The 21,466-nt window shown below is 38.1% G+C and overlaps 1 protein-coding gene across 1 annotated transcript in view; it reads left to right on the top strand.

The window, feature by feature from the left end:
* Nucleotides 1-16,191, top strand: part of SLC38A6 (solute carrier family 38 member 6) — a 71,874-nt gene extending 55,683 nt beyond the window's left edge. The window contains exons 9-16 of the mRNA XM_004612378.2: nt 960-1,025; nt 1,256-1,309; nt 2,931-3,010; nt 3,399-3,499; nt 11,300-11,424; nt 14,081-14,225; nt 14,331-14,425; nt 14,787-16,191. Of these exons, the coding sequence (XP_004612435.2) occupies nt 960-1,025; nt 1,256-1,309; nt 2,931-3,010; nt 3,399-3,499; nt 11,300-11,424; nt 14,081-14,225; nt 14,331-14,425; nt 14,787-14,867 (747 nt within the window). The 3' untranslated portion in view covers nt 14,868-16,191. The remainder of the gene's footprint in view (nt 1-959; nt 1,026-1,255; nt 1,310-2,930; nt 3,011-3,398; nt 3,500-11,299; nt 11,425-14,080; nt 14,226-14,330; nt 14,426-14,786) is intronic.
* The last annotated feature ends 5,275 nt before the right edge of the window (nt 16,192-21,466 follow it).

Genomic DNA, 21,466 nt, shown 5'->3' with positions numbered 1-21,466 from the left:
CTGCAACAGAAATCCTTTAGCTTCCCCTTTGCATGAAGGCTCCAATAGCTGTTTCCAAAACCGCTATTAATATTTTACTGTTTGTTACTGGTGCCAGGTCCACAAATAACTGTATTCGTGTTCCATTGTCACTAAAACCACTGTGTTCCCATTTTGAGTTGCACTTTTTTATTTTAATGCATTGATACTCAAAAGAGTTTTGAGAGTTGATACAAGCATATTCGTAGACTTTAATGAGGCAGTCCCTGAAACAGGATTGCAGCATTTCTATATCTTTCCTATCCACAACCCTGGCCATAACTGACCATGTTAAATGATGATCCCTTTATTTATTTGTTTGTTTGTTTGTTTATTTATTTTTGCTTTTTTTTGGTCACACCCAGCGATGCTCAGGGGTTACTCCTGGCTTTGCACTCAGGAATTACTCCTGGCAGTACTTGGGGGACCATATGGGATGCCGGGGATCGAACCCGGGTCGCTGTGTGCAAGACAAATGCCCTACCTGCTGTGCTATTGCTCCAGCCCCAGTGGTGATCCCTTTAAATGATGACCCCACTCTAACTAGGAAACGCATATGCTCAAAAAACTTTCTGTTTGCTAGCATCTTATTTGGTGTGGTGGTAGATTTATTGAAGTATTTAAAATTGATTTTGTCATAGCACTGCACTGTAGCACTGTCATCCCATTGTTCATTGATTTGCTCGAACGGGCACCAAGTAACGTCTGCACTGTGAGATTTATTGTTACTATTTTTGGCATATCGAATACGCCATGGGTAGCTTGCCAGGCTCTGCCGTGCAGGCAGGATACTCTCAGTAGCTTGCCGGGCTCTCCAAGAGGGACGGAGGAATCAAACCCAGGTTGGCCAAGTGCAAGGTAAATGCCCTGCCAGCTGTGCTATTGCTCCAGTTTATAAATATGTAAAAATAATTTGAATGCTTATTTACTTATTTTTACAGATAATAATTAAAAAGTGGTCCATCCCTTGTCCTCTGGCATTAAATTTCACAGAGCAATACTTTCAGGTAATTATTTACATTCTCAATTTCTTCCTTTTTAAGTTAAAAAGAAAAATAAAAGATGAGTGACATTTTTTTTCTAATGAATAAAAGTACCGCTGTGTTGTATTTTGGAACTTTGTTTTGAAATATTTTTATTTGAAAGCCTAGTAGTAATAAGTTCATTATTTTTGTTGATGTAGTTTGACTTTTAATGACTGTTGGTTTCTCTCTTTCCCTTCAATCCTCTTAAACAGATTTCAAATGCTACAGATGATTGTAAACCAAAGCTCTTTCATTTTTCCAAAGAGGTGTGTAAGTTATTAACAGATACTTTTGGTCGATTTTTCACATTTCAAGTTTTAAGAGATTTGTGTAATAGAGTCTCTTAGGTCTTTGTACCTGTACCTAATTAATTTTCATGAAAGTGCTAAGTATAGGGTTGCCTACCAGAAGAGTAATATTATTTAACACAGGGTGGCCCATTATGAAACAGCCACTTTTTTTTTTCTGGCATGCTTTTAAATGGAGCCTGTTTTAAATGGGCCACTGCCTAAAAGAACAGATTTACCGAATGTCTGGTCTGGCCAATAAGGTCCTCTGTGGATACAGACTTCCTGCTGCCCTCTGGACTTGTTAAGCTAAATAGCCAATTATATCAAAACTCCTCCCCTGTGAGTAGAACCGTAGTCTGTAGCTCAACAGCCTCATCATTGGTCCAACAATTGAGTGCTGCCAATACATCTCTTTGCCAACATTCCAAAGGTGAAGTTTATGATGCCTGGGGCAGAAACTCAAAGGCCAAGTCTCCTTGCCTTCTCTTAGAACCTTAGGATCCATCTCTAATATCCTAGAAATGCCTACAGGAGACTTTAAGCAGCCGCAGAGGAGACAGGAGCTGTGACCTGAATAATTTCTACTTTGCCATTCTAGAAGAGCTCAAAATCTTCCCTGTTGCTGCAAATCTCTTCATCTATACTTTTAAAATTCTGTGCAAGTGCAAGCCCCAGATAATAGAATCCCCTCTGCTCATGTACAGTTAACTCTGTCAGTGCAGTATGTTATGTGTGGTAACTTCTTTATGCAGAATTATCTGTTTTCATTCTCATATTTTAGATGAGAAATCATTCTCTGGCCCTGCAGGAAGTACCGTATCTTTTACATGGCAGAGCCGTCCGTGTGCCTTAAGATCTTAGTAGGGTAATTGACAAGTCAGGAAATTAAGCAATATATGAAGGAGAATTTGTGATTTAAACTCTCATTCCCCTAATCCAGCATCAGGAAACACTGTTGCCCCTCACAAATATTTCAGGAGGCATTATATCCCAAGATAGGTCTCCGGTCATCTGGAACTTCTTTTGCTAAAGAGTCTAATGATTAAGGGGAACTTTTTTTCCAAGAGTAGGAAAGAGAAAGTTAAATCATCACCATTCATTTTGTAGAGAGAGTTTTCACTTAGATGGCAACTTTTTTTTGCTTTGTAACTTCCTCTTTCTCTTAAGTATTCTTACAGAAAGGGACAAAAAGAAAAGAAAACAATGTATGCTAACATTTCTGTGGTTCTCTAAAATTTTGTCAGTCTATAATAAATTATGTTCAGCCCCACTGAAAGAGATTCAGTAGTCAAAAATGTTGATAATTCCTGAAAGGTAATTATTTTCCATCTTAAGTGAGTTGAAAGCAGGTTCAAAGTATTATTATGCTGCTTACATTAATAATATATATATACACTAGGAAATACTGAGAATTTCATACAGCAAGATCATTTCTAGAATGTTATGATTTTTAAAAAGATAATACAAATATCTTTAAAGATATGTTGAAGAAATATGAAATAAGTTTTACCAAATTTTTTATAAAGAATTACTGTATTGCCAAATGTAGTATTTTCAAGCAGCATTTAATAATTTTATCTTTTCACATTTCTTTCAGAGTGCTTATGCTATTCCAACCATGGCTTTTTCATTTCTCTGCCATACATCAATATTGCCCATATACTGTGAACTCCAAAGGTATTATAGAGTCCCAGAGTAATTTAAATGTATTTAATATGTCTTCCTACTTCTGGAACTTTCTGAATGAATGACATTTTCTTTTATTAATAATTTTTTCCCATCACTGGGTCCTGAGTGTTGTTATTTTAATATGAAACAACCAAGAATTAGTTCTGTCAAGTTAAGAACATTTTCTACAGTTGTAATCTTTGTGAAATAATTTCAAATCATAAATTCCAATACATAGTTATTAAAGTATCAGGTCTTTTTAATTTATTTTTTAAAGCTCTAGGTATTAATTATTCAGTTACCTCTTTCTTAGCTTAAGGAGTTTTTGTTGCTTTAGATAGAGTTATTTAGATGATAAAAATGATCCTTTATTTTTGTCATTTTCTACTTTTATTAGGCCTTCAAAGAAAAGAATGCAGAATGTAGCCAATACAGCAATTGCTTTAAGTTTTCTCATTTATTTTATATCTGCACTTTTTGGGTACCTCACTTTTTATGGTAAGTATTTTTTCTAAATATATATGTCAAAATAAATTATTCTGTTATAGATCTCACACCTGAAATTCAACTCTTGTTTCTGAATTCAGTAAATTTGCTTTGCTTAGGTAGGTACCTAGAATTCATTGTAATACTGTGTCAACTCTCCAGATAAAGAAAGAATTGATTTTATGGGACCAGAGAGACAGTATAGTGAGTAAGATGCTTGCCTTATATGTGGCTACCCCAAGTTTGGTCCCCAGTACCACACAGGGCCCCCCATCCTCATAGCCAGGAATGATCCCTGTGCACAGAGCCAGGAGTAAATCCCAAACCAAATTTCTTTTTCCTTTAAAGTTTAATATTAGAAACAGTATAAACATTTTCTTAAAACCTCAAACTTAGAGTATTGTACTGTATTGCCAAATATAGTATTTGGGGTATTGATGTCTTTCTATAAGAAAATTATGTGTGATTATGATTTTGTTTTTTCATTGATAATTTGATATACTAGGTCAGAAGTTTGTATGGTTGGGAACACCAGTCATCTTTTTTGCAAAATAACTAGTTGAGAAACAAGGAGTTTTATAGGGGCTGAAGCAATAGTACAGAGGATAAGGCTTTTGCCTTGCATGTGACTGAACTGGGTTTGATCTTCAGAACTCCGTATGGTTCCCAACCCACTAGAGTGATCCCTGAGAGCAAGGCCAGGAGTAAGCCCTGAGCACCTCCAGGTATGGCCTTCTGCAAAAAAAACAAAAACAAAAACTGGACTATGGCATACATTTAGACATCAGATAGCTCTGCCATCAAACTTAATTCCCATGATAATAAGAGATCAGTGAGTGGTAAAAGACAACAGAACTGGCATTGGTCTATAGAACTGAACTTACCTGGGGGAGAGTAGAGATGGGAGAGGTCTTTGGGACATTGGTGGAGGGAAGTAGACACTCTGGTGGTGGGTATGGTATTGGAAGGATGTATGCATGAAAACTCATTAGCAGTACTATAAATCGTGCTACCTCAATAAAAAGGGGGGTGAAATTCACATAATACAACAGATGTGTATTCTGTGGTGCACTGTGACCTCTCAACTGCTCAAAGTTTTCTTTTAAATTCCTAAAATAAATTTGTTCTTTCATGTATTCTTGATTTGTTCTTGAAAAATTTTGGGCTTGGTATGTGGTGTTCTTTCTCCTGATGCGAATCCCCTTAAAGAAAACCATTCAAAGTCTCAAACAAGGACTGCAGAGAGAGGTCAAAAGGATAGAGCACATGCCTTGCTGCATGAGTTTGATTCTTGGCATTCTGTGGCCCCAGTGGCCCCTAAGCACCATGGAGATGCCATTCTGGCCCACAGCACTGCTGGGCCGGATCACTGAATCATCTGGCTTAGTTGGAGTGGTTCCCAGCCTCAGCATTGCTTGGGAGCACACCCCCCAAAAAAATTAGAAGAAAAATATTATAAACTATCATATAATTTGCAAACACGTTATAACATATTGTTCTCAATTTGTCAAATTATTGAATGTACTTTTCATTTTATTAGTGCTTTTATAGCAACTCTCCGAGTGAAGGGCTGCTATAACTTGGGTGTTATGTTGTTCTGACTCTGATTTCATGGTTAATATCTTTATGCACATGTTTTGGGTTTTGCCTAAAACTTTTAATGGTGATAGCTTTTAATGGTGTTTTACTTATCTCTCAGAGTGCTTTCAAGTGGGACAGATTTACTTGTGTAGCTTTCCAAAACCTGGTAGAAAGATTTTTGAATTCCCATAAATGTGGTTCAAATAGCTTTCTATTGAAATTAGATTTGTAACCTTGAAAAGAATACTTCACTTTGCAATATTTCATCTTCTAATCTGTATCATGGGATTAAATACAAAAATTTAAGGAGGATATTAGTTCTGGTAAAATCTTAGTCATAATATCTGTTTTGTCTTTCATGAATGAGAGCTACTTCTGGTGGTGTATTGTTGTTATAACTACCATTATTTATTTTATATTTCTCGTGCTAATATTTTTAGCACTGTTTTTCTGCAGACCTGAACTTAATAAATTATAGGTGAGCTTAAAACACAAGGGATGGATATAATAACATTTATGGAGCTAGCATTTATTTATAAGCGCCATGTATTTTACACACATTGCCTAACCTACTTATTATAGCCCTGCAGGGTGGGTGTAAGTTCCTGTAGATTGAGTCATTTGACTAGAAAATCACAACTAGTAAATAAAGTTGGGGTTTGAGTCCAAATCTGTCTCCAAATCAGTGCTTCTGTTGCTCTTCTGCCTTTTCTCCAATTATGCTGTTTCCCAAAAGCATAATTTACTTCATTCCAAGTTGTTGGCAAAGTGTGCCTTTGGAAAAACTTGGCTCATTTAAGCTCCAAGCATGTCTGTAAATCCATTCATTTATTTCCCTACCTGTCTCTTCTTGAACACAGAGTTTAATTATTTTTGTTATGCAGATGAAATGTTTCCTAGAAGAAATTTTCCTAGGTTTTTATGATAGCTATTATATTGTTTCTGACTTAATCCTTCACCAAAGCAAATTCTTCATCGTATCTGGAGAAATACATAACTAAGAAAAATTGCATACTGGATAGGTAGGCAGGTGATAGAATGATGAGTAGAAAAGTAACCCTTCTCAAAAGCCAGATTTAGGTATTAATTTTTGTTCACACTGCTTCTTTTTTTAAAAAAATTATTAAAGAGACATGATTTACAAAGTTATTGATAGTTGTGTTTTAGGCGTACAATAATGCAACACCAATCCCTGGTTCCACCAGTGTCAACTTCCCTCCACCAGTGTCCCCAGATATCCTCTCCACCCAACCTCCACGCCACCTCTGCCTGTCAATTTGGCAGACACATTATAAGGTTTCAGTGATTGCCGCTGAATCTCATGTTTTCAGTTCTGCTGAACCTGTGTTTTGGGTATAAGACTATACCCCTCACTCATGTCACCAATATAACTGAAGACCTGGTTCTTTGTTATCAGGAAGAATTTCTTTCCTTCTCTGTCTGTTTCCTCTCTAAACACTGGGTCAAGGATGATCTAAGCATCCCTATTTTACTACAATACATTTCCTCATCCTCTATTCTGTATTCCACAGATGAATGAGATCATCCTGTGTTTGTCTTTCTTCTTCTGGCTTACTTCATTCAACATGCTATCATCCAGTTCCAACCAGGTTTAAGCAAATTGCATGATTTCATCCTTCCTTGCAGCATAGTATTCCATTGTTACACTGGTTCTTTTTAGGGTTGTTCGGAATCATAACTAAGGACTTTCAGTGTATGTCTGTCAGCTTTTAGTAGTTCTTGATCATAGAAGGAAATTGGTCATTGATCTCAAGATTATGATTGATGAAACACTGGGCGTGAGTTAAGTCTAGCTTTTAATTTACAGATTAAAACCGAGCAACTAAAATCCAGCATTATGAAGCATGCTCTCACATAATATGACAGGTGTCCTCAATAACCCAGCGATCTTTCTGCTACTCTGTGTAATCTTTATAACCCTCCTACCTTGTTTGACAATGTGATCTTAACAGGATAACCTCCAGGCTTCATATATATATATATATATATATATATATATATATATGATATAAATATATGTATATATAGTTCACCATAAGATTTTTTTAAGTTCATAAGATTTATAGAGATCTCTCTAAATTCAGAGAAACATACTCTCTCTATTCCTTACATAGATTAAAGCTCAAATAAAAACAGAATTGGTTTAGAAGAAAGGTTTCATTATTGAAGAGTATAAAGTGGACATTTAATGTATTTGGAATTCGTGAGAAGTCTAGTTGTCCAGGCTTGTAGAACTACTTCACATCTTTTTATCCAGGATTTTTACAAAATTTAGTTAATATCTAAACTTTGTCAGATTGAAGGGACCTATAAGTACATACCTAGATTAGTAATATTGGCTCTGGCTACAGAAGTTTAAGTATTACAAGGTAGTAAGGAAAAGTGTCCCTCGGGTGAGCCAGGCAAAGCCTAACTAAATGGTACATATTAAAAAGCCTACAAAGTTGTTAAGTAGTAAGTGTTAATAGCTCATTTTTATGATTCATAAAATGAAAATAAAATGCTTTGCCATATTTCTCCAAACTCAAAAGTATCTCACAGATTTGGAAATAGAATACAGATTTTGGGGCCTGAACAATAGTACAGTGAGTAAGGCACTTGCCTTGCACACGGCCAATTCAGGTTTGATTCCCCAGCATCACATATAGTCTCCCGGGCCCCACCAGGAGTGATCCCTAAGCACAGAACCAGGAATAAGTCCTGAGCATTGCCTGAGTGTGACCCAAAAACCAATCAAAAAAATGGAATACAGATTTCTTGGATTTCTTTAATTTCATAATCTACTAGTGCCACATTGTGTAAAATTGTCTTTGATACCTTCTCCACTGGTTTCTTTCCTATTTTAATTATCATCATCATTCATTAATATTACTCTAGTTCAGATTTTTTTTTTATAATTTATTTATTTTATTGAATCACCATGTGGAGAGTTACAAAGCTTTAAGGCTTATGTCTCAGTTATACAATGCTTGAACACCCGTCCCTTCACCAGTGCACATATTCCACCACCAAAAATCCCAATATACCTCCCACCCCCTCCCCCACCTGCGTAGCTGATAAATTTCATTTCACTTTCTCTTTACCTTGATTACATTCCATATTTAAAAACAAAACTCACTATTGTTGGAGTTTCCCTCCCAAAGAAAGCCCTGCTGACAAGGAAGCATTTGATAATTAGTTTTCCATTGCTGAGAATGAAGAGATATGAAGTCACGTGACCGAATAGCAATAGCAGCCACGCGGTTTGGGAGTTCTGGATTTTAGTATTTTAGTAACTAAGTCGAGGGAAATTTATGTTAGAAATTGCATCATTTCCCTTCCTGGGACAGCATGGGGCTATGGCTTAGTTCACAGTCTAGAGACATTGCTGCAAGCAGCTGCTGGTACCAAAAGTAGTCTAGCTGGCCTCCGGATCCTGGTTGATCAGTAGCAGAGCGGCTGCACAAAGTGGCCACCCAAGTCACATCTCAGCGGAGCGCACACCAGTATCACCCCCAGCCTGAGATCACCCACGCGTCCCGCTGTTGCAAGTTCATAAATTTTTTTTTTTCCTTCCCACACCACCAAGTTCGTATGTCCTTAATGGTCCTTATAGAATGGCAGACGCCACACCATCTTTCCCCGAAAAGGGAAGAAAAACCAAGAAAGGAAGACCTTTCCCCTCCTTGGCTGGCGTGGGGCTATGGCTCAGTTCATAGTCTAGAGACATTGCTGCAAGCAGCTGCTGGTACCAAAAGTAGTCTAGCTGGCCTCTGGATCCTGGTCGATCAGCAGCAAAGCGGCTGCACAAATGTCCTAGTTCAGATTCTTATCATCCCTTCATAGTTAGAAGAGCTTTCTAACTACTAACTTTTCTATAGAATCTCTTTTTCTTCCAGTCTGTCTTCCTGAGTAGTTCAAATTATTATATTCTTTTTTCTTCAATCATTGATTGCATCTGTTTGGCTTACCAGATTGAGTCTAATCCTATGAAGAACTTTATTACTAAGTTTTAATTGCATTCTTACTGCCTAGTGCTGTCTTTGCTCTACATGTTGTTTGAACCTCTGTGGTATTACTGAATAATTTTCTCAAATGCGCATTCCCTTTGCTTCTTCATTGGATCTGCTTTTCCTAGTTCTTGCTCCTAAAAGAACCTCTTCTCCCACATCTTCAAATTTCAGCTCACAAACATGAACTGTCAATGCTCTCAATAACTCTATAGGTCTTTATATTATTTTCTCCACTTTATAGATGTAAGACAGAAGTCTTAGAGAATTTCTAGTAGGTACCGAAATTTGAACATAGATCTGTGTGGTCCTAGAATTTAAGCCCTTCTGCCATTCTGCTGCTCACTATATCATGATGATTCTCCCTAAGACTACCTGTATGTCCTCCTTGTAGACCCAAACCCATCATTGTTTTTCCCTGGTCAGAACTGGCAATATACACATACTCTTTTATGTACAAGTATTTATCTTATCCCCCCTTTAAAGTTTAAGATCCTTAAAAAGAAAAGATGGGGGGGCTAAAGCGATAGCACAGAGGGTAGGGCATTTGCCTTGCACACAGCCTACCTGGGTTGATTCCCAGCATCCTATATGGTCCCTTGAGTACCACCAGGAGTAATTCCTGAGTGTAGAGCCAGGAGTAACCTCTGAGTATCGCTGGGTGTGACCCAAAAAGAAAAAAAAGAGAGATGTATTTGGTGTTTTTTGTTTCTTTGTTTTTTATTCACCCCAGAGCACATTTGCAGTCTTTACGGGGAAAACACACACACACACACACACACACACACACACACACAGAAAAGAAAAAAACTTTCTCTTTTAAGTACAACCTGACCTTTCTATAATGTTTTTTTTTTTCAATTGAATCACCATGAGAAAAGTTACAAAGCTTTCAGGTTTAAGTCTGAGTCATACAATGATCAAACACTCATCCCTTCACTAGTGCATTTGTTTCACGACCAAGAACCCATCCCTCCCATACTCCCATCTCCCCCGCCCCGCCTGTGTGGCTGATGATTTTCACTTTACTCTCTCTTTACTTTTATTACATTAAATATTTCGACAGAAAACTCACTATTATTATTTGGAATTGTCCCCCAACAATCAGACCTGCCAAATAGGCATCATTTGATAATTTGTTTTTCATTGCTGAGAATGAAGAGCATATGAGTTTGCGCAGCCGCAATTGCGGCCACGCGGTTTTGGATTTCTGGTATTTTAGTTATAAAGTCCAGAGAAATTTCTGCTAGAAGTCACGTCACTGCAAGCTCGTACCTCGGTCTAGTGGGCTCTAAAAGATGGCAGTCGCCACACCGCCACCACCAAAAGGAAAGGCCAAGGGACAAAAATCTTTCCCTTCCTGGGGCAGCACAAAGCCATAGCTTAGTTCACAGTCTAGAGACATTTCTGCCAGAAGCCACTGGATTCTGAAATTAGTTAGCGGGCCTCTGGGATAAGGTTGTTCAGGAGTGGGGTAGCCGTTCATGTGGGGCCTCTCGTGGTCTCATCTGGACGGAGAGCAGCTATAATGGATTATTCTTGTGAATCCTCTTCATACAGTTGTCTGACTTGGGGTAAAGACATTGTAAGATTGGAAGAACACTCTGGAGCATGTACAGTCTCTGCCACTAATACCATATGAGGTTGCCAAGGAAGCCATTTTCCTGAGAAATCATTCTTTTTGTATGAAAGATGAATCCACAAGAGGAAATATAGAAGAAGCAGTTAACATGGACCAAAACTCTCCAAGCTTCTCAAAAAATACCACTGAGGAGAAGTGACTGACTTTGGCCAACGAAATTTGACAGTGTGGCTTTGTCAGCTCTGCATCTAGTGTACTTTGGTCTGGGACAAATCAGATAATACTTTTCAACCTGTTTTGTGTTTTTAGGACCAAATTCAGTGGTACATGTGGAACTTTTTAACAAAACAGCATAAATACTATTCAAAACCTTCAGATTATGAGAAAGTTCTTTATATCTTTATAATTGTAGAGATGCTGCCTCTACTGGTTTCTGGTTTCATTGCAAAAAAAGGACCTTGGGTTTCAAGAAGATAGTTACAGAAGTAATCTACTTCTGTCAGATAGAAACAAAAGACCAGAGGTAGATTTGGTACAGGGATTCCAAAATCTGTTAAAATCCTTTGTGCAAAGAAAAATAAATTTGCAATTCATCTTAGTAATTTAACGTAATCTTTATTATTTTTTAAAAATTTATAGACAGAGTGGCATCAGAATTACTACAAGGCTACAGTAAATACTTGCCACATGATGTTGTTGTTATGACTGTGAAGTTATGCATACTGTTTGCTGTGCTTTTGACAGTCCCTCTAATCCACTTCCCTGTAAGTACTCTTAAAGGTTTTGTTGGTTGGTATCGTGGCTCCCTAATATGGCAAGGCTAATTCTTTGCAGACTAGAATGTTTGAATCACATCTCATCTTGTATATCGTATTCATTTGTCAAGTAATTGATCAAAGGCCCCTCATACTTGCATATGGCCCCATGAAAGCACAAAAATAACAGTGAGCCACTAAGCTAATTTGTGCTTTTGGAGATTTCGTTTAGATTTACGCTCTTCCAGAGCATTGTTTCCAATTTAGAGACTATGGTTCTTCTAAAGTTTTGGATGTTTTTCCCCCCTTCGATTCTGTATTCTGTTTTCAAAAGAATGTGCATGAAGAGGAAAAAAGTCAGGTCAGCAAAAGCAAGTTGTATTGTAAATACAGCTTATTTGGGTGTATTGTAAATTTATTTTCACAGGAATGGCCTAGTTTAATCGTAGTCAAAATATTTTATTTGCTCTAGAATTTTAATTTAAGGCACAGAATCGATTTTTGTTATGCGTTTAATTGCTGTATATACAGATCTTAAGGATTTCTGAGATGGAAACAAAAGCTTTGGGTTTAACGCTTCTGTGTGGGTGCCTTGAATCTCTAACCAGTGCATTTCTTTAAAATTGAACCTTTAAAATTTTTTTGCCTCCCAAAGATACAATGACCAGAATACAAAGACAATCTGCAGAATGGGAAAGGATATTTACACAATACTCATCAGATAAGGGGTTGATATCAAGAGTATATAAAGCACTGGTTGAACTCTACAAGAAGAAAACAGCCAACCCCATTAGAAAATAGGGCGAAGAATTGAACAGAAACTTTCCCAAGGAAGAGATACGAATGGCCAAAAGGCACATGAAAAAGTGTTCTACATCACTAATCATCAGGGAGATGCAGATCAAAACAACCATGAAATACCAGCTCACACCACAGAGACTAGTACACATCCAAAAGAACAAAAGCAACCACTGTTGGAGAGGATGTGGGGAGAAAGGGACCCTTCTACACTGCTGGTGGGAATGCTGACTGGTTCAGCCCTTTTGGAACATAATATGGACGATTCTCAAAAAATTAGAAATTGAGTTCCCATTTGACCCAGCAATACCACTGCTAGGAATATATCCCAGAGAAGCAAAAAAGTATAGTCGAAATGACATCTGCACTTATATGTTCATTGCAGCACTGTTTACAATAGCCAGAATCTGGAAAAAAACTGAATGCCCTAGAACAGACGACTGGTTGAAGAAACTTTGGTACATCTATACAATGGAATACTATGCAGCTGTTAGAAAAAATGAGGTCATGAAGTTTGCATATAAGTGGATCAGCATGGAAAGTCTCATGCTAAGTGAAATGAGTCAGAAAGAGAGAGACAGACATAGAAAGATTGCACTCATCTGTGGAATATAGAATAACAGAGTAGGAGACTAAAGCCCAAGAATAGTAGAAATAAGTACCAGGAGGTTGACTCCATGGCTTGGAAGCTGGCCCCACATTCTGGCGGGAAAGCAACTCAGATAGAGAAGGGAACACCAAGTAAAATGTGGTTGGAAGACATGCGAGGGGGGGGGTGAGCATGCTTAATGTAGACTAGAGACTGAACACAATGGCCACTCAACATCTTTATTGCAAACCACAACACCTAATTAGAGAGAACAAAAGGGAATATCCTGCCACAGTGGCAGGGTGGGGTGGGGGGAGATGGGATTGGGGAGGGTTGGAGGGATGCTGGATTTATTTGTGGTGGAGAATGGGCACTGGTGAAGGGATGGGTTCTCGAACTTTGTATGAGGGAAACATGAGCACAAAAATGTATAAATCTGTAACTGTACCCTCACGGTGATTCACTTATTAAAAAATAAATTTAAAAAAATTCTTATAAAAAAAAAGATGTTTTTGCCTCCCTATGTGCAGTGGCAGGAGTGCAGTAGGGGCAAGTAAACATCTGTGGCTCTGCTTGCTGCCCACGTTAGCGTGGGAGGTGTCATGAACTGGGTCATGAACTGTCATTTTCATTGCATGAAAAGATAATAGCAAATAAAATAGTAAATGGCACAATTTCTTTTTCCATTTTAAGCCTTTTGTTCTTTCACCTGTTGAATTTAATGAAAACAGTTTTCTAAAATGTTATCACAAGTTGTTATTGATAATTTTGAAAGCCTTTTAACCTAAAAACTATTTACAGAGTTTTTCTAGAATAAAATATTTGAGGAAAGGGTTTAACCAGCATTATCAAGGCTTACTCCTGACTCTGTTAAGAGATCCCACCTGGTGTCGATTTGAGGGCTATATGGGATGCCTGGAATTTAACCAGAGTCCTTCATGTGCAGGGCATGGGCTTTATTTTTCTGGCCCAGATTAAATTAATTTCCACAAATTCCATATAGAAAGGTATATATGTGTGTGTGTTTATGAGTAATAAATACTTTATAATAGGTTATGCTCTGGTTTTGGAGCATGTGTCTCTATGCCAGTATTTTGGCTTTGACAGTCTCCCTCTTCTGATTTGGTTTTGGTATTTGGCTAGAGAGGGGCACACCACAGTTGGGGGACCATGCAGTTCTGGGCCTCAGTATGCAAAACATGCACTGCAGTTCTTTGAGCCATCACTTTGACCCTAAAAAAAATTCATTTTGATTAAATCTGTTTCTTTTTCTTTTAGGCAAGGAAAGCCTTAATGATGATGTTTTTCTCCAATTTTCCATTTTCATGGATTCATCATTCTTTGGTTACTCTAGCACTCAATATCATCATTGTTTTACTTGCAATATATGTTCCTGATATTAGGAATGTATTTGGGGTAGTTGGTAAGTTTTTCTATTTCGATAAAATACAAATAATAAAATAGATGAAATTTAGTCTCACACCTAAATCTAACAATAATTCCTTTTATTTCCCCTTCCCACTTATAGGTTCTAGTACATCAACCTGCTTGATCTTTGTATTCCCAGGACTATTCTATCTTAAACTTAGCACAGAAGATTTTCTATCATGGAAGAAACTTGGGGTAGGTTGGTGTTTAATTTGGGGCAGGCTGTATTTTGTTTGTTTCTTTTAAGAAATAATTTGTCATTTTATAATTTTATCTTCATCAAGACAGTTCACTTATGTTATTTTTGTTTGTTTGGGGGCCACACCCAGCAATGCTCAGGAGTTATTCCTGGCTTTGCACTCAGGAATTATTTCTGGCAACAATATGGAATGCCCGGGAAAACCTGGGTAGGCCATGTGCAAAGCAGGCACCCTACCCATTATACATCACTCCTGCCCAATGGTTTATTTATTTTAAATTAATATCTTTTTAAATGAGAGTCTAGAGGTTTAAAGGTACCTTCAATTATTCTTTATCTTTTCCCTTATTTCTACAGGCTTTTGTTTTGCTCGTCTTTGGAATTTTGGTTGGGAGTCTGAGCTTAGCACTCATCATTTTTAATTGGATTAATAAATGAAATATATTTTATCATGTCCTGTGAAGAATAATATACCTCCATGTGCAAATTAATTCTGGAACAATTCTGGAAGGCATGTTAGATGAATCCTTTGTGTGGATGAACATATTTGGACACATTTAGAAAATGAGAGTGGCTGGGGGAAAGTGGACATAGCAGTTTTAATCAAAATAAACTCACATGTTTTTAAATATATTAGGTAAATATTTCATCTGTGTGGTTTTTTTAAAAAATTAGTACCCTACTATTTTAGGGTAGTTTTAATGTTTACAGAAATATGGAACAGAAGAGTCAGAGTTCCCATAGTATTCACCCCAACACACCCCTAGGTCCCCATATCATTAACATCTTGCATTTGTGTAGTACATTTGTTGTATTTCATAGGGTAATAGTGATTTGTTATTATTAACTAAAATTTGTAGTTTACAATAGGGTTCCCTTGATAGAAGCATTGGTAATTTTGGAACTTTTTAGGGTCTCTAAAAACTGTGAACCTTGTCCTACATACTGTATAATTGAATCATAATATGCCGACCTTTCAGACAGGTTCTGTGACTTAGTGAAATAGGGGACAGCAGGGCTTTGAGTGAATTCAGGTGTATAAGTAAAGCCCAAACCAGCTCAAAGCTCATCAAGTATTCCTCAGAGACCCATCAAGGAACAAAGCAACGAATCCCCGCGTGACACACCCTAGCAACCAACCCTAAAGCAAGACAACTTGATAAATTCGTCTGAGCAGCTTTGAAGAAACAAGCTGGTGTGCCCCTCTCTGCAATCTCGCCTCGGACTCATCCACTCCTAACAGCTTCCAGTGTACAGTGTTCTTTCCTTTCATCTTACGGGGTGCACTCTCTTCCTGGGAGTCGTCTGCATCTCAGCGAGGGGAGTATAACTTCTCCATGTGTGGAGAAACCCACGTTCATCAAGGAATATGCGTTCTTCCACTTTTATTCTTAAAATAAAGCTATTTTGCTTCACTGTTGGCCTTCTCCTGCAGTGTTTTTCTGTGAGGCTCGAGACAGGACATCGGAATCCCGAGTAGAGGGCGAGGCTTCGTTGTTTGCGTGTTGCAGGAGCCCCCTCGGACTTGTGTGCCCTCACCTCCCCCAGGGATGGGTGGGCGCCATGTGCAGAGCAGGGGGCCAGGAGTAGCAGTCACCAGAGACGGTGACTTCCCACCCCCATACCCTCCCCACAGCAGTGTGTCCTCAGGTTTCTTGTCTTTCTCAGTCCTTGATTGTGTATTTCTTGTTAGCATTGGATTTCCATAGCTCATTGTTTAATTTATAATTTCCTAATGATATCTGGTGTTGCTTTTTTTTTTTTTTAAAGAAGCCTTTCATGTGAGTATTTGCCTCTGTTCTCTTTGTGAAGTTCAGATCCTGCAAACATTTCTGGATTGGATTGATTTCTCGATATTGAGTTTTAAGCATTCTTTTCATATTTTGGATGTTCTTTTTAATTGCATATGTATTTTGCAATTATTTTCTCCACTCTGGTCTGTGGCCTGCCTTATTCTTTTACAATACTTTCTTTGACAGAATCAAAGTCTTTAATGTTGGTAAATATAGTGACTCGATCTTTCGTTTTTAAAGAAAGCAATATTTTATGTTTATATATAAAATTGAATATTAACTTGAGCTAATATTATTGAGACAGTCGCTAATAACAAAACTTCATATTCTGCCCTGTTTGCAAATCCCATCTTAAAAACCTTTCTGATTTTCCTCTGTGATTCATTATGAGAGAAAGCTGTGATGACTATGGGCTTGAAAATTCTCTGAAACCTAATCATGAACAGCTTTGTAATGGTCAATCTCACAGTGATCCAATAAAAAATAAATAATAAAATGAAAGAAAAAATTCACTGAGCTTTTTGGACTTTGTCATTAAAACATGTAACTCTCAACTTGGCAAATGGACATATATTAATAGTTTATATCATATTTTTCTTTGAAATTTTAAATCATTCTAGACTTCCCACTGATTCTGGGTAATTTCTGGTTGGGAACCCCAAACTCCATGCTCTACTTCGTCAGTATCTTATGTAAAAGGCACCTTGTTAGCAACCTGCCATAGCCAGGATATATCAGTAAGCTGTAGCCCTACCCCGGTGTTCATGTAAAGCAGGGAATTGCATGTGAAGTGTTACTTTGCATGTATGGAAAGACATACTTGCAGGTGCTCCCTCCTTGCTTCTCAGTAAGGAAATGGGCTGAAATTTGAAAATTGAGCTTCTTTTTCAAGTTTAAGATATTTCCTTGCCAACATGACACCAGCATCATATAGTAGGAAAAATCCAGGTTTGGAGGTTAGAAAGACTTAGATTCAGATCTTCGTTTAGGCAAACTTTGTAACCCTTCTAAGCCTTCACTGTCAGGTATTAAATGAAGTTAATGCCAACTATATGAAGTTGTGTTGAGAGGATTAAATGACCTTGTATAAATGAGGTGCAGACCAAAACAGGCTCTCTTTAGTAGCTCAGATCTTTATCCCTTTTCTCCCATCCCTTCATCTGGACCAGTAAAATGAATTTGCTTTCAATCACAGACACAGAAACACAGCTTCAAGATGGAGGTCTTCAGTCTCCATCTTGTACAGCTAATATATTTAAAATATTTCTGTAGACCTCTTGCAGAGGAACACTGGCCCCCTGTGCACTGCTTTTAGTGTTTTACCATGGTTCCACCCCAGCTGTATTCCCTCCCCGCCACCACACACACACACAGCCAGGCATGGCCTTGGGCTATCAGCCTGAGTCCATCAATCTCAGAAAGGATTCTTGTCGCCTCTTTTGCCATTTAAGAAATTATGGATCCAAAATACAAATAGTTGTTCAGCTGCTTAAATAAATCTAACTCTAGTAATACCAGAATAACACTAAATCTGCAACAGATGCAAAGGTCCCCCCCCCTCCCTAGAGAAGGGGTGGCAAATGTAAGTGTGATGACAGCTGGGCATCAATTAATACATTTGTCACCTGCTCATGGCAGAGGATCATGGAGATTTGAAAAGGGACAAGTAACCCAGTCAACACTCTGCACAAAACTTGCTAAATATTGAGAGAAATCACTTGTGAAGGTGTTTATTTTCATGTTATGTCCATGTTCTGCCTTATCTGGTTCTTTCTTTGGAGTCACAACCTTTTGAATCTGAAGGAAGGTTCAAAATAACTGGTAAGAGCAGTGCCCTCTTCACCAGGATTACAGAAAAACTTGGTGCAAGAAGCCTTCACCATAATGGGCTTAATGTTCATAATTTAGTAGGTAAGAACTATTTAAAGTAAAGCTAAGTAAGGGACAAAATGTTTAGTTTTTAATACTTGGTGACTTACTGGCTAATCTAAAAGGCAAAACACTGAGAATATAAATTACTTTCATATGTGGTGGGTGAATGTTCAACTTGTACTTTTTTTTTTTTTGGAACGCAATGTTTACTCATGAGCTTAGCATTTAAATAGTTAAAACAAGCCTTTGAAGTTAACACTCCATTAAGATGAATGGGGGTAATTCACACCTCGGCTGGTGCTGTATTATTTCAGTCTGGCTGCCCAGAAAACAAGACAGCAGTAAGTTGATTTACTGTGTGAAGGCCCTTTAAACACCCTTGGTCTGAAAATCTTTGTTGTCTTTCTTTTTACCCTTAGAAGCAGAATCAGAAATGCAGTGTGATCTAGGTTTAGAATTCCTATCAGGCCTCAGATGAGTCACAAACCTCCGCGTTCACCCCTATTCTAACAGTATTCTCCAGTGCTCTCAATAGTTGTTTTCACCATGGCGTCTTTGCCTTTCAGATTTAAGTTTAGTGCCCTGGTGAATTCACCAGTAGAAAAAAAAACAGAAGCAAACCATTTATTTTCAGGCAAACTTTAGATGTGCCTTCAAATGGTTTGTGAACTATTCATTGACCTTCGTGTGCTCCTACAAACATTTTCAGCTTTGCAACGTCTTGTTTTTAATATTTGCCTACTTATAGAACACCTACCTCTAAGAATTTTTTTTTTCCCCTTTCTCATATTACTGGGCAATGGGACGGTGAGGGTGAAGTGAGTAGAAGTCAGTTCGGAGAGCGTCATTTCTTTCTCTTTGTGTTCTTTACATTATCTTGTGTTTGAAATGTATAGTAATTCCCAGCAGTGAAAAGTGCTACAACCGGTTCCCTGAAAGGATTCCTTTTTGAGACTAGAGATAGCTCATGTGAGCACAAACTAAATGGTGAGCACTTGGGGGCCAGAGAGCTAGTACAGGGAGGGTAGCAGCCCTGGTGGCCCCCTAGATGGCTGAGGGAACCCTAGATAGAGCACAGCAGAGCTGAAACTGCACCACATCTTTGCCACCCCCCAGCCTTCCCACCCCCACGTTTAGCCAGCCAGCCCTTTGTCTGAAAATCTCCAAGAGAATCTTCCTTCCCCCACCCCCCAAGTGGTGAGTGGTGTATGGTAGGAGATGTTAATGAATGTGGAAGATCTGTTTTTGAGGTAAACAGGTTTTTCTCTTTTCCACCCTGCCCTGCGTGTTTGCAGGATCAGGTTACTAGATAATCTTCGGGTAGCTGGGTGTGGAGAGTATTTCCTTTTGGGCCTCTCCTGTGCTTACATTGCAGTATGGTATATACACATGGAAAATAGATGCTCCACAAAGGGGCTCGATTCATTTCAACCTGTTTTTCTTCTTGGTGTGTTGACTGTACTCTGTGGCTGTGTTAGAATCGCCCCTGTTGGGAACATACTTCGCTTCCTGCAGATTTGTCTGCCTACAGCCTCAGTTTCTTAGTTTTGAGCCTGAGAATGTCTCAGAACCTTTCGTGATACCAAGAAATTTGTTTTTCTAATTTCAACACAAATTTTCCTACCCTAATCTTTTTATGGTCTTTCTGTAGTGAAGTAGGAAAACAAACTTTTGGTCAAGGGTGAATAAAGATAATGTGGATGTGGTTTCCTTGTTATAATTAGAACTTTTTTTCTCTTTTCCTGAACAATCAGATAGCTATCAGGATCTACTGTCCTTGTTTGTAGCCTTTCAGTAAAGTTGAGCACTTATTAGGAGGAGAAAGTCTCAACTTGGCTGGTGGCCAGGCAGACAGGTGGGGGGGTTATTCACCTATGGGAGAGGTAATTGGTAGTGGGGGAGGGAATTTAATAGACAAGGATAGAAAGATGGATTAAAAGGTATTTTTATCTTATATTAGGTTTAATATGAAAGACACAGGAACACGTTAAGACACAGGAGCAACCCAAATGCCCAAGGACAAATGAGTGAATAAGGAAAATGAAATATTATTTATAAGAAAAGAATGAAGTCTTACCATTTGTAGTTATATGGGTAGTGCTGGAGGGTATCTTGGTAAGCAAATCAGAAAGAAAGATAAATACCAATTGACCCGGTATAGGTTATAAAGAAATCAGGGAAACGGGCAAATTCAAAAAACAAAACCCTTGAACTATGACCACAAAACTGAGGTTCCCAAAGGGGAAGGTGAGTTTCAGGCTGTAAGGATGGAGGGTTCCAGTAGACAGTGGGGGTGGGGGCTGGGATATTGCTACTTAGGTGGTACAGTCTAGTAACATACATGTTGGCTTTGTTTGGGTTCTGTTTTTCTTCCCTCCCCACCCCCACCCTGCCCCTTCCCCTGCTTTCCTTTGCTGTTGTGGCCAGAGCTCAGACACACACCTGGTGTTGGTGCTCATATACTTGCGGTGCTCTGAAAGTTGTGCTCACACACCTTCTGGTGGCTACTGCAGTGCTCACACATGTGCTTGTCAGAAGGTACTTCCTGCCTGTGGTGCCTGCACACCTTTCCTGAGCAGTTCAGAGGGCGGAGCAGCCAGGCTCACACAGCGGGGCTAATTGCACGGGCAGCAGCAGAAGGCTTTCAACTCTGGCGCTCCACTAGCAGGGCTGCACTGGCCTCTGCTACCCCCTGACATACATCCACAAGTGGTGGGAGTGTGCACCCCTGAAACGTAGTATCTTATAAACCAACACTACCTCAAGTTAAAAAAATTAAAGTCATTGTAATACGGGATGCTATAAAGTAAAATAGCTTGATATTTCAATGTATTTGTATCTTATGCCGCTCAGTAAACTGCTACACATTTGAAGGTGCTGGCTAATTAACTGAGCAAATACTTATCCTGAGAACATATGAAGTGCTAGAAATCATGTTAAATCTTGATTACATAAAAGTTGATGTTAAATAGTCAAGTTTCTTGCTTAAAAAAAGGGATAGAACCTTGATTTTTTGACTGAACTTTTTCAGACTAATGAAAATCATTCACACAAAGGAAATATTGCTGTTTATATACATTATGACTATGTAAAGTATATGTATATATAAACATATATAAAGTATATGTTTATATATAATATACATATATATTTCATATTTATGTATATGAAAAACTTCATATTTATGTATAATTAACATAATTATATTTTATCCATTGTAGTGTACAGATTTAATTATTATAGAACATTCATTATTCATATGTCTAGAGTCAAATTTACCTGTGTTTATAGCCTTATTCTAATTTAATGCTAGATACTTTTTGACTAAATTATTTGAAGACTTTGAACGTTTGATGAATGAGTTTCTATGGA

This window comes from Sorex araneus, chromosome 3, assembly GCF_027595985.1.
Source record: "Sorex araneus isolate mSorAra2 chromosome 3, mSorAra2.pri, whole genome shotgun sequence".
In the NCBI taxonomy this organism is placed as follows: Eukaryota; Metazoa; Chordata; class Mammalia; order Eulipotyphla; family Soricidae; genus Sorex; species Sorex araneus.
This window is presented reverse-complemented; position numbering and strand designations above follow the sequence as displayed.